Here is a 13,294-nt window from a genome sequence, read left to right as displayed (position 1 = left end):
GCTCCAGACCCCTCCAGTCTCAACCACAATGCAGAGGGAGGTGGAGACGCCGCGGTGGGTGGACACAAGGGGGCCTGCTGCTGCCATGACACGCCTCTTGCCAAGGTTACTACGATTCTGCCCAGGATATGGAGATGGCTTTCTTCCCTTTCTTCCTCCTACCCCTTGCTAGACTCCACAAATATCTGACCCATTTTAACATGGCACAATTTTCAGCCGAAGCTTCCATCTGTTTAATTATTTGCCTCAGCTATCAAAATATCAGATCTGACATTTCAAGTCTTAATATAATTAAAAAGGCTCTTGCTATTTCTGTTTGCAAGAGTTTTGCCTTCTTCTGATGGTTTCTGATGTGGAGGAGTACAAGGAGGCAGACAGTGCGAGAAACGGCCCCTTTTGTGCTGCTGTCGGAGGGCGCTGAAGTTGGAGTAAAGAAGAAGAGCGGGCGAGAAATTCTCTTCAAGGTCCTGACCAAGCCAGAGGCTTTATACTCCCCTAAAGAACAGACAGCACTCACAAAATACAAGCAGCTTCCTCTGTGACACCAGCTAATAGCACTTAAGTCATTAGGTTATTCTACTCCGCCATGTGTGGATTTGCGTCTCCATTCCTGTGACAGCAATTACATTTTCTCCATCAGACATTACAAATGGTACTTAAAAAGGATTATGCTCAAAATTACATTCTACAAGAAAACCTAAAAATAAAAACATCTGAGTTGATTTAGTCACAAAGAACAAGATTTCTTAGAAACAGAACTGAAAAAATAAAGAGATGCTTTGTCTTGCTGGAGAAAAGAAAAATAACATAACAATGAGAAAAATCCATAGACACTTACACCTCTATAGTGTTTTCCCCAGAATCAAAGCTCATAGCCATTTATTTGGCAGCTCTATCAAAATCCAATGAGCTGCTTTGTTTTTAAATGCAACTTTTTATGGCCATTTATTATGAAATGCCCTGTAAAAGGAGGAAACAAATTAAGAACGCAGGATAGAAGAAATTCTTCATTTCTTAGAAAAGGAAAGATGATAGAAGAGCATCAGAAAGACGCCCCGGCTTTGATCTAAACCTGAAACTACTGCAGTTATTACAAATTCTCCTGTCATTGTTGAGTTTTCTTTTCATTCTGCGCTTTGAAAAAAGGGATTTTGAGAGATTATTAATTTTAACTAATATTTTTTTTTAAAAAAAACTAGAATATCTGCTCCTTGAACCCAGTACCAACAACAACACCGTGACTGAAAGAATCTCCCTCCCACATGGATGAAGCTGTCTGGGGTGCAGCTGAAAGTCTGCAACGGAGCAGCCACACCAGCAGGAGCCCCTGAAAGTGATGCACCTGAGCAGAACGCCAGATCTCTAGTCATCCCTTTTTCTTTCTGTAAAACCTCCCTCACCGGACCAAATTCCACACCAAACTATCTTAACCTGGACCAGGAGAGATCAAGCCCCCAACTGCCCTTCCTAAAAAGTCCTCTCAGATTCCGCATTTAAGCCTCTATGACCCAAGCTTTACAGAGGCAATTTGGTGCCCTGGTAAAGCCACCAGGAGACCCTGAGTTCTAGGCCTGCCTCAGGTCACTCCTTCTGGGTGATCTTGGGCCAGGCGTTTTCTCTTAGCCCTAGAAGGAGGCAATGGCACCCGCTTCTGAAAAACCTTGGTTAAGAAAACTGCAGGGGTTTGTCCAAGCAATCTCACAAAACTGGACACAACTGAACAGATGAGAAAAGAAAAAAATCCTAAGGTAAACACCCATTCTCCCAAAAATCAATTTATGTTTTCTCCAAGCAAAATCTGAGTCTACTTTTTAAAACAAAGGGCTGTTATCCAAACCATTTCCACCTGCCTGATATTCAGCCCGAAGGATTCAGTCCTTTTATTTTAACAGCTTCAGTTCTTTGCCTGAAGCTGTTAAAATAAAAGAACTACCCCAGTCCAGGAGCAGCCTTGGGCCCTTCCAGTCCACCCTGAAATCAGGGCAAAACAAGCCCCTGGTAGCTCCTCTGCGAGTTCTAGGCTGGTGCCCCACGCAAAGTGCGCCGAGCCAAAGGATTGGGCCCCACTGCAGAGCAAAGGAAGGTCAATTCTTGATCCACGCACAGTCAACTGCAAAGCTAAAAAGAGCACATGAATTTGGGACTGGAAGAACAACCGGCGGGTCTGATCCGCGGCTGAAAAAGCACCGAGTCCACGGGCCCTTCTCAGCAGCATGTGGACCACCTGGAATCCGTGGCTTAAGGCAGGGAAACACACCTTTGCGGGGAAAGCCCCCTTCCCGCCGCCCGAGGGGCAAAGGCCGGGGCCGCCATCCCCTTTCGCGCAGTCTGAGAAAGAGGAGGACCGGCCCTGCAGGCTCGCCGTCCGCAAAGAAAAAGACTTCCACAGTCACTTTGTTTTGGGGAAAAGGGAGATTCTCTCAGTCGCTCTCACCCCGCTTGGCTGGAGGCATCTGAGGTGCCCCGACCTCGCAGAACGCCAAGGGGACCCGGGCCCTCCTTCGCCGGGGGCGGCGGAGGGCTCTGCGTCTGCGGAGTTTCCCGGCTAGCTTTCCGCGCCCGGCCCTGGCAGGAGGCTCCGTCGCAGAGTTGGGGCCAGGCTGGCATTCGACACCCCCCCCGAACTCGGCTACACAGTGAACTCTGCGCTGGGGGAGCCCCGAGCAGCGCGCCGATTAAGAGACCCGGAGCAAAAGAGAGACGCTGCGGAGGTCTTAATGAAGTCGCCCGGACAGCCCCGACTTTCCCGGTCACTTTTTCCCCGGCATACGGCTCGCCGTCCTGAAGCCTTCGGCCGACCCTACGAAGACTTCTACCTCGCTACTTTCTCCGTCGGAGAAAGCAGGGTGGGGACAGAGCCGGCACAGGCTCCCCTTATAGAGTGGGCTACTCCGGACGGCGGACCGGCGCAGTCCTTCAGGATTTGCCGGCGCCGAGCACCCCGCCCAGCCGCCCCGGCAGCCGCCCCGCCAAACTCCGCTCCGCGCCCCGGCTGGCTCTGCGTTCCCCGTCAAGGGCGCGCGGACGGTCCCAGCCCTGGCCGGTGCGGCGCCCGTCTTCCCAGCTCACCACGCCGGCCGGGCAACAGCCGCGAGAGCGGCGGAGCCCGAAGCTGCCCGAGCCAGAAACGTCCCGCTAGCCGACGGCCGCCGCGCGCTCCCGCCCGCCCCGGGGACCACAATTCGGCCGCCCTGCCCGCCCCCGTTTCCCCCCTCGCCTGGCTCACCGATGCGGATGACATGGGGCATGCCGCGGCAGGCGTGCAGCCAGAGGATTCCGAGCAGGACGGCGGCGGCGGCGGAGGCGCAGGAGCGGGCCGGCAGCGGGCGCGGGGCAAAGCAGCAGGTCAGCATCCTGGGCGGGCGGGAGGTGGGCGAGGCGCGGCCGAGCGTGCCCGGCTCAGGCTCCGGCTCCGGCTGGACCTCCGGCGAGGATGGGGCGCCCGGCGGCTGGGCGCGGCGGCAAGGGCGCGTCAGACTCGGGGCTGGCTGCGCCCGACGCAGCGGGGAGCATCGTAGTGGCTCCGGCGCGGGATGAGGAGAGGACGGAGCGACCGGAGCGCCGCCGCCGCCCCGCCTGCCCTGCCACGCCCGGCTCGGCTTCCCTGTCCGCGGCGCCGCAGGCACCCGCGCTCGTGATCTCCCGGGGCGGCGAGGCTGCGCGGGGCCGCTCAGCGGAGGAAGGCGGCCGCCTGGCGGGAGAGGCTCGGCCGAAAGGTGCCGGGGCTGGAGCCGCAGAGCCAGGCACGCCTTCCGCCCGGGAAGTCCTGCCCCTTCATCCCCGAAGGCCGGCGCGCGGAGAGGGGGGCCGACGTGGGGGACAAAGTACTTTGCACATGCTCCACGGTCGCCGCGATTCTTTGTCCGAGCCTTCTCGGGGGCGGCGGCCTGCCTCCCGAAGAAGCGACCGGAGCGTCCCACTCGAGAAAATGCCCCAACTCGGGAAGACGGACTTCCGGGCGCAACCTGCGCACGTGATTCGAGGAGGAACCAAGGGGAGCCGGGTCTCTGAGCACGTGCAGAGCGTCTTCCCTTTGGCTAGAGAGGCGGCCTCCCAGGGGGCGAGAGCAGCCGGAGAGAGCGGGCGGACAATCCGAGGCGCAGCAGGAGGAGTCCCCGCTCGGGGCCAGCCGGGCCGGGACCGAGGGTCTGCTTCCTGCGCTGGGGAGGCTGCGGGCTCGGCTCGAAGCGTCCCGTTTCCAAGAAGCCGGGCGGAGGGGGGCAATTTGGAGGCGGGGCTCAGGTGGGCGGCGGCCGGGAAGTGGGGGGGGGGTCGTTGCCCCAGCTGCTCCGGCGAGGTAGCTGCGCTCCCGGGAGTGGAGGAGGAGGAGGAGGAGGCGGCAGAAGAAGAAGGTGTCGGGGGGGGGGGGCGGGGGGAACCAGCAACGGTTGCCGGGGGAGAAGGTTGTCTGCAGAAGAGCTGAGGCGGCCTGCGTGTCCTTGCCGTCCTTGGCTCCTTGCTGTCCTTTTTTGCGTTCGGTTGTATTCGAGCGGGGTCGTCCCAAGTGCTGCCCGCTCGATTTTCCCTTTCAGTGGGCTGGGCGGGGAGGAAAAGGGAGGCCTCACCATCTCCCTGCTCCCGGTCCGGGACCTGCAACACCACCCCTAACTGGTCCTCGGGGCCTGGCTGGAAAGGGGCCCATACCTAGAGCAACCTCAAGGGCTGGTTGGGCTTCGCTCCGTGTCCAGGTTAAATTCTGTCCGTGGCTAGCAAAAGCTGCTGGCCAAGGAGAGGGCTGGATGACCTCTAGGCTTCCCTGACCTCCCTGGCATCACCTCCCAGAGGAAGGCCACCACCAGCCAGTCTATAAACGCGGAGGGGAGGGGGAAGCTAGAATAGCAGATTTAATACCTGTAGGATGCCCATCCTACAGGTGACAGATGCTGCAAAGTGTGGGAGAAGCAGGAGAGGCCCTTTTCCCAAAGTCCAAAGACGCAGCCTATCTTCTGCCATCCGGGCCGGGTAATTTCTGAGCATAGCTGGAGTAATTTTCTGAAAGAGCGCTAACCTGAATGTAAAAAATACTTTGCTGGACAGGTACAATGGGTGGAGGAGATCACCAGGTGAAATGGATGGCAAGTGAGCTTCATCCCCAAATAATGCTGCAAAATGGGTGGCCAAAGGGTCCCCTTCCCTTAGAAGCAGCTGGCTGCTGCCCAGGAAAAATGGGTGTGCTGTAGCACACTTCCATATGTGTACAACAATGATTGACCGAGTGCAGCCAGCCTCCCCAACACTTTCTGGCAAGGGGTTACTGAGCTACCCTCTTTCCATGGACAATGGTTATTGTAGGAAGTTAGCCCAGAGGCTGTGCTGATAAATAGGACGACACTTAGCACTTCTGTGTGTGTCCTGGGAAATTATAATAAAAAAACAAAGGAAATGAAAAACAGCAACATGAGATTTCTGCGAACTGAAGCTGTGGAAAATGAGAGAAGCATCAATACACACACACACAGAGAGAGAGAGAGAGAGAGAGAAGATGCCCTGTCTTCTCAAGAAAGCGCCCAGCCCAAGCTGCCCAGCCTCAGGCCGGAGAGAAGCTGGCTGTCCGGTGTCTTTTGCATCCATAGCAGCCCCAGAGAAGGGGATTTGTAGCCGACTCAGGGGACCGAAGGGGCTAGGAAAATCAAGCATCAACTTTGAAAGGATGGCATTAGGCCCCCTCCATGGTCATGGGTTGGGGATGAGACAAGGCAATGTCATGAAGAGAGAGCAGGAAAACGGGTCAGGGTCTTGCCATGGGGAACCACAAAAAGAGCCTTCTAGTTTTGAATTCCCCCAAAGATGTGGCCTTTCTCCCACCCACCCTAACTTCTTGCCCTAACACTGTCTTCCTATCTGGACTAAGACATTTTCTAAAAGAAGCTAAGAAATTGGGGGAGGGGGGGATTGACATTTTCCAAACTGTCAGTGACTCTGGGTGGCTGACAAAAATAAAAACAATAAAAAAATAACCCTCCATCCCCATGTTGACAACTATCAAATAAGCCACTTAATAGCTCCATCCCACTTGGGTCCCCAGGCCCTTTGGCAAAACCAGGTCTTTATGGCCTTGTGAAAGTGTCAAAAGGGAGGGCCAGTCTTATTTCCATGGATATGATGTTCCATAGGGAGGGAGCCATGGGGAGGGAGGAGGCTGTTCTTGGTCCCATTAAATGGACCAAGGGCAGCACCTGTAGAACATCTTACAGTAGTCAAGACAGGGGGCGACTAAGGCATGAGTGACTGAGCAGGGATTCAAAATTCAAAAATGAAATAGCAAGAAAAGTCTTGAAAGCAGAATTCACAAATAACCCAGTGCCTGCCACAAAATATTTTTGGCCTCAAAATCTGTCATTCAGTCAAATCACGTGTGCAAAAATCAAGTTCTTGTTATGTTGCAAGAACTAGTTGGGAGATACTAGTATTTATTTACTCAAACTTATATCCCTCCCAGAGCTTAACGCAGCCTGTATAGCGTCTCCTCCTCCAATTTTTCCCCTTTGGATTGAGAGAGAAATGAAGACACCCTTTGGAGCTGGATCGCTCCATGTTAGTGCAGCAGCAGCAGCTTCATTATGAAATATGACTATTGTTTTATTTTTAAACAGTCACAGTAAATCTGATGGGCCACATATCATTCTGATACAGGGTGGATTGAGCTCCTTTGCAGATTCCTAGATTGGGATGAGAAGTGCACTGATTCTTGATAATCTCTACACACCTAGGGGAGGAGCCAGATATTTGGGACGGGATGGGGGCTGTATTGACTGCCAAATATGCTCATCCTCCCCACGTGCAAAGCAATACAAAGCAAACGGCCAACCAGCCAGATTGGACCCTCCAGCTCTCCACGACTCTTGCTAGGGAACAACAGCCCAATCCAGCTGAGGGCCCAAACTCTCAGCGTTTGTTTGGTTTCTATGCTCCTGACTTGGAGGTTGCTGATGCTCCTTTTCCTACTGCTTAGGTGGGTAAATCATTTCATGTTCTCACAACTGTGAGCAAAAAGTGCAGATTTATAGAGACTTGGGGCTATTAATTTAAGGCCAGTCCTTTTCAAGTACAAAAGGGAAACTGCTTACAAGACAGGACAAATGTTGAAACATTTTTATTAATCTCAAGGGAGAAGGGGGAGGATGGGGAATTGCTGAGGGGACAAAGTATCCGAAGTCCAAGTCCAAATGGAGTTTGAAGGATGCCTTGCTCAGAAAGAGTGGAACTAAGCAGGTTTTGCCTAGGGGCAGGTCAGTTTTTAACACCAATGAAGACGAAAGAAGGGCTTTTGATGATAAAGAGGAACAAGGATAAAATAGTCCTGGGTTGAATTAGCCACAGCTGCCTGCATATTCTTTAAATTTATAGGCACATGGTATAACACAAGCACAAACTCCGTGAGTTATGAGGCCCTGTGTACACATTACCAAGCTTCCAAAATGCCACCAGAAAATGTGCCTGGGATTTGGCAGGACCAGATTTCGCAGTCTGGAGTGCCCTCTGCTGAAATGCTCCAAGTTCCCAGGCATGCTGGAAGCCGCTCGATGGGCCTTCTGACAGCCGGGGATTTATTTCTTCCCCAAGCAGGCAGATCTCACCATCACCCATGTCACTCATGGATGTACGAGGCTCTTGGGATCTCCCAGAGTGACCCAACAGGTCAAGGCAGGAATGATGTTGCACGTGTAGAGCCCAACAAAGGGCTTCCCTGCAAAAAGCATCCGGCACGCAAGACGAAGGTTTCTATCTGATTGTTCGAGGCCTGGGAGGAAAGCTGGATCATCTGTTTTCCCCAACACACACACACACACTGCCAGTTGGAAGTGTGTTGGCCTTTCTTCACTATGAGACAACTACCACTTGCAGTATAGGCACTCTGTACCCTCCATCTCCCCATAGCTTTGACTTCTTCCCATCTGGGGCTCATGTCCTGTTTACTGTGACACAAAGATGCCTCACTAAGCATTTGGGGGAGGGGGTTGTGTCTTCAGGATGTTTATTATTTATTATTTATTTTAGATCCTGCCTTTATTATCTTTATAAACATCTCAAGGCAGCAAATATATGTAATGCTCCCTTCTTCTCCTATTTTCCCCACAACAACCCTGTGAGGTGGGTTGAGCTACCAAAGTCACCCAGCTGTCTTTCACAGCTAAGGTGGGACTAGAACTCACTGTCTGCCGTTTCTAGCCTGATGCCTTCATCCCTAGACCAAACTGGCTCTCCCTGGCATTGCCTTCATCTCATCCTCACAGCCCAGAACCATCTCTTATGTGCTCCAGGGCAAAAGCGGTGTCTCCCTTCCCCTGTCAAAAAGTGGGTGGCCTAGGATGCCGCGGTGATGAGGCTGAGATGCACAATGAGGGCTGGGATGTGATCAGACTCAACTATGGTTGCATAGGGCTGCTGCAAGCGCCTCTCTTCCTGGCAGACTCAGAAATGTTTTGCCTTCAGAATTTATGGTTGCTCCACCACTGGAGGTGTTTAAGAAGAGATTGGAATGGTTGAGGGTTTCCTGCTTGGGTATGCTGCAGCACCTCCAGAGTCTCTTCCAACTCTATTATTCTCTTCAATTATTTTTTCAGTGAGCACATGTATCCATGCCATCAAGCCCAAAGAAAATTTGGAACGGTATAGAATCTCCTGTCATGGGCAGAGGGTTGGACTAGAAGACCTCCATGGTCCCTTCCAAGTTTCAACCGTATTCTATGTTGTAGAAGTCAGTCAGTAGCTGTGGGACCCTGGCAGACCCTGATTGTGGATTTCTCCAGAGGCCTGAGAAAAGAGGCTGCCTCTTCTGCCACTTGCAGCTCAAATTGTGCTGAGTAGAATTGAGCAGATGAAGCCACATCTCTGAGAAGGTTCCTCCCGCCCCGCCCCCATCTTTACATGAGGTGTGGCTCCCAGCTCTTATTTTGCCTTTCCTATGGTAGGTATCTTGCAATTATTATTTATTATTATTATTATTTATTTATTTATTTGTCAACAAGTACAAGGAAACAAGTAACAGTATAAACATAGACATGGACACATGAAAAAAAATGGCACAAAAAGGATATAAATAGGCAAAACATAGCCCTACATTTCCAAGTCCTGCAAAATAAACCAAAAATCCACCGTGATATATTCTTTCCAGTCTGCTGTTCCTGTTGTTATCACAAGAAACAACTTTCTTACTCTTTCTTCCTAAGGGGGAGGCTTTCCCTCCACTCCTTTCCACTCACCCCAGATTGGAAAAAGATTGTTTGTCTTTGTGGGGGAAGGGAGTTGACAAGGGCTTGGTGACCTCCAAATAGATCAATAGACCTGCCAAAAGTAACCATGAACACTTTCAGCTGCTTGGCTGGGGAGTGCAGGAAGGGACACGGGGCTTCTGAAGGGCCAACCATCTCCTGCCGTGATTTGGGAGAAGGTAGGAAAGGGTGACCGCAAATCTGCAGCCCCCATTGTGGAAGCAGAGCAGAATTCAACTGGGGCTCTGTGCCAACAGTGTGAAATCCATGGTCTGGAGGAGCTCTGAGGTCAACTGGGATCATTTGGGTGTGGAAATAAGCTCAGGGATCTGTTGGGATAAAAATTACAGGTGTTTGTCATCTAAAGGGGTTGTGGCTGGTCTCAGAGCAGCCCAATGAGTTGTATCCTTCAAGATCAGGCCCCCCCCTCCCCCAAGGTGCTGGCTGAGCCACTGCTGCCTTGGGAAGCCCTGAAAGAATTGCAAGGCCCACAGGTAGAAAAGTTGAGTGTGCTGCTCTTTTTTGGGGTTGCTGGCTCTGAAGTGGGTTCTTTTCCTTCTCTTCCCTCACACCCCAGGAGGAGGAAAGGGTGTGTGTGTGTCCCATTCTTCTAAATGGCAAACGTTTCCTGTCATGTCGTGTCCAGCTGGCATTCTGAGATTTTAGTTGAAAACTGCAAGTCCTGCATTTCAAACCCCAGCTGCAATAGTTGCCTGCTTGAACACTGCAGTAGAAAATCAAGAGAAAAGCAGCGTTGCCTTACAAAGTCATCCCTATATAAGGGGACAAAGTGGAAAAAACAAAGCAAGACACACTGGGGCAAACTGCCTGTGCCCTCTGCCCTGGAAAGAGGCTGAGGGAGCATGGTACATGAACAAGACTTCATCCCTCAGTTCATGCAAACCGTTGGCAGAAATTTGGCCAAGGTTGCCGAACCGCTAGCGATGGCCGGCAGGCCACTCCCTCGAACCAGTCCCTCAGTCCTGCTCACTTACCCCAGCCACCATGTTCATCACCACCATTTTTGCGCACGGGGATCCCTTGCAAGTCCAATGGGATGAACATGTGCGAAGAACATGGTGACGACAGCAGCAACTTTTTCCGTCAGTACTTTCTGGTGGCCTGCAGAGAAAGCGACTGGCAAAGAAGCCTTTTCAGAGGCTTCTTTGCAGCCGCTTTCTAGCAGCAGCGGCGGCTGGCTGGGGGCTGCCGAAAATTCCAGTCAGCTTGCCTTCCCAACTCTGGACCAGCCACTGCAGGAGGTAAGCAGCTGAATGAAGAGGTGTGGGGTGGGGGAGGAAGGCAGGCAAGCCAGCCTGGCCACGGGGACTGCCAGGAAGGCAGGCAAGCATGTCAGGGCCTCCCCACCATGGGGAAGAGAGGTAGCAGCCTAGTCCCTTCCCTGTGGCCCTGCCATGCTTGCCTGCCTTCCCGGCGGTCCCCCATGCCCTTGCTTTCCTAGGTCGGGTCACCCATCCAGCCCAATGATGGGAGACATGCCGCTTCCTGCCTCGCCTGGCCAATGGGTGGGCGGTTGGCCCTTTGGGGAGACGGAGCCGCTGCACTGGAGCTGAGAGGGGCAGCGATAGTGGTGGTGCTGCAGGAGGGTGGCTGGATGTCCCAGGGCTGCTGCACCTGTGCACCACATGTGAAAGGAGGCAGACACGGTGCCGCTGAGGAAAAGAAGCAGTGGTGAAGCCCTGGCTGTCACCCAGGAGAGGTGCAGACACATGCACACACACAAACCCTGTTGCCCCCACTGCTGCTACTTTTGCTGTTGGCTTCTCGGCACTCTTAAAGTCAATTTTGAAGAGCTGGAAGGCTGGAACAATGAGTTTGGCAGCAATCTAAAGAAACGTCTTCCAGCTTTTCAAGATCGACTTTAAGAGCGCCGAGAAGCCGACAGCAAAAATAGCGGTGACAGGTGTGTGTGTGTGTGTCCCTTCACAGTCCTCACCCAGGTGGCAGCCAGGGATTCACCGCCACCTCTTTTCCTCAGAAGGGCGATGTCTTCCTCCATGTCCTTGCAGAGAGACACACACATACACATGTCCGTCGCCCCCACTGCCTCTACTTTTGCTGTCGGCTTCTCAGCACTCTTAAAATCAATCTTGAAGAGCTGGAAGACATTTCCTTAGATGTATGCCAAACTCATTGTTGGGAGTGTCAGGCTAGCCCCTGAATATATGAGAAGTCTTGGGCAAAGTCTTCTCCTTCTTGACCTCGTATCACAGAGCAAACATGCACATTCTTTGGAAGAACTTTGCCCAAGACTTCCTATATATTCAGGGGCTAGCCTGATGCTCCCAACAATGAGTTTGACGGTGATCTAAGGAAACATCTTCCAGCTCTTCAAGATCGACTTTAAGAGCACCGAGAAGCCAAGAGCAAAAGTAGCAGCAGCAAAGGCGACAGACGTGGCGTGTCCCTTTGCGGTCCTCTCCTGGGTGACAGGGCTTCACTGCCACCTCTTCTTCAGAGGTGCAGTGTCTGCCTCCAAATCCTTGCAGAGTATAATATATCAGACTTTTGGAGGGAACTTTTGGAGGGAAAATACTCATTAATGATTGGGTGGTGCCTCAGCCAGAATAGTATATAAGGAGAGCGTCTCCTTGAGTTCTTTTGCTGGCTTCACACCATACAATAAAAAACTGTTGTTACAAATGACTTGTCTCCTGCCTCCTCAATTGCTGCATACAACATTGGCGATGAAGGTGGGATCAAAGGTAGGCAGTGAGACCCCAAAAAGAGCTGGCAGCTTAGGAACCCAGCCAAGTGTCAGGGGGCAACAATCGAGCAAGACTTACACAATGTCTGCATGTATGCCACCAGTGCCATTCAATCTGGCTAAGGAAAAATGGGGATCGTACATGGCATGCTTCGAATGCTTTCTTGAAGCAAATGACTTCCAGGGGCTGTCAGAAAACCGAAAGCGGGCCTATTTCCTGAGCCACTGCTGCCCCGACATCTTTGAAACTGCAGAATCGCTCTCTGAACCAACCCTGGTACAATCGGTACCCTGGCAGGTCCTCCAGGCAACCCTAAAGGCACACTATGCCTCGGTCCTTTCCAAATTCGTACAGCAGTACGAATTCAAAAAATACAGCGAAAGGGAGAGCCAATCAGCGCGTACATGGCTGCCCTGCACAAGGCCGCAACGCATTGTGAATACCGAGACCTCGATGATGCGCTCGTAGAGCAACTAATTTGCGGTGTTAGAGACATTCGCCTAAAGAGGCAACTATTAGCCAAGTCTAATCTGACTTTACATGGATGAGATGAGAGCACACGAACTGTCTACAAAGGCTGCTGAGGCCCTGCAGAGACCAGGACCACCAAAATCTTCAAAAACAACTCCGGTACACAGAGAAGAAACCCAATCCGTGAGCAAAGATGAAGAGGAAGAAGAAAACATTTTTAAAACAGAGAGACCATGGCGCGATGAAGAGAACAGCTGTGCTAGTTGTGGAGGTTTCCACCTGTGAGGCACATGCCAATTCAGGGACACTATATGTAGGCGATGCGAAAAGAAAGGACATATGGCACGGGTGTGGCCAGCAAACCAACCTTCCCACCAAAAAAATAGAGCTGTCACTAAGCCATCCAACCAGCTGCTGCCTTTCCTTCGAAAGAACCAACCACAAAAAGGCGCAAAGTCAAACAACTCTGGGGCTTTCCAGACTAGAATTGGCCAAGCCACAGCCAAGAAAAGATGCACACAATTGTCGAGATAGAAGGCATCCCATGCAAAATGGAAATAGACACCAGCTCGTCCATATCAATTATGTCTTGGACTAACTTAAAAGCAGCCTTGCCGAACCTCAGAAGAAACCAGCTACAACCACAGCGGCTGAGAGTCCGAGTCTATCAAGGGAATCGAATCCCCATCAAAGGCATTGGCACGTTCTGAATGAAATATGGCCAACATGACAAGAGCCAGCCTGTCCGCATGGTCAGTGGAAACCTCCCTAGCCTCTTGGGAATAGACTGGTTCCGAGCCCTGGGAATGGGGGTCACCGGCGTCCACACCATCAGAAGCAGCCTGAAAGAAGACCTCCTCCAGGAATTCCAGGATGTTTTCA

At 52.2% G+C, this 13,294-nt stretch overlaps 1 protein-coding gene across 1 annotated transcript in view; it reads right to left on the bottom strand.

The window, feature by feature from the left end:
* GRIK3 (glutamate ionotropic receptor kainate type subunit 3) overlaps positions 1–3,378 on the bottom strand; it is a 376,315-nt gene extending 372,937 nt beyond the window's left edge. The window contains exon 1 of the mRNA XM_058195934.1: positions 3,227–3,378. Within this exon, the coding sequence (XP_058051917.1) occupies positions 3,227–3,353 (127 nt within the window). The 5' untranslated portion in view covers positions 3,354–3,378. The remainder of the gene's footprint in view (positions 1–3,226) is intronic.
* Positions 3,379–13,294: the final 9,916 nt, after the last annotated feature.

Source organism: Ahaetulla prasina, chromosome 10 (assembly GCF_028640845.1).
Source record: "Ahaetulla prasina isolate Xishuangbanna chromosome 10, ASM2864084v1, whole genome shotgun sequence".
NCBI lineage: Eukaryota > Metazoa > Chordata > Lepidosauria > Squamata > Colubridae > Ahaetulla > Ahaetulla prasina.
Note: the sequence above shows the minus strand (reverse complement) of the source record. Positions and strands in the feature narration are given on the sequence as shown.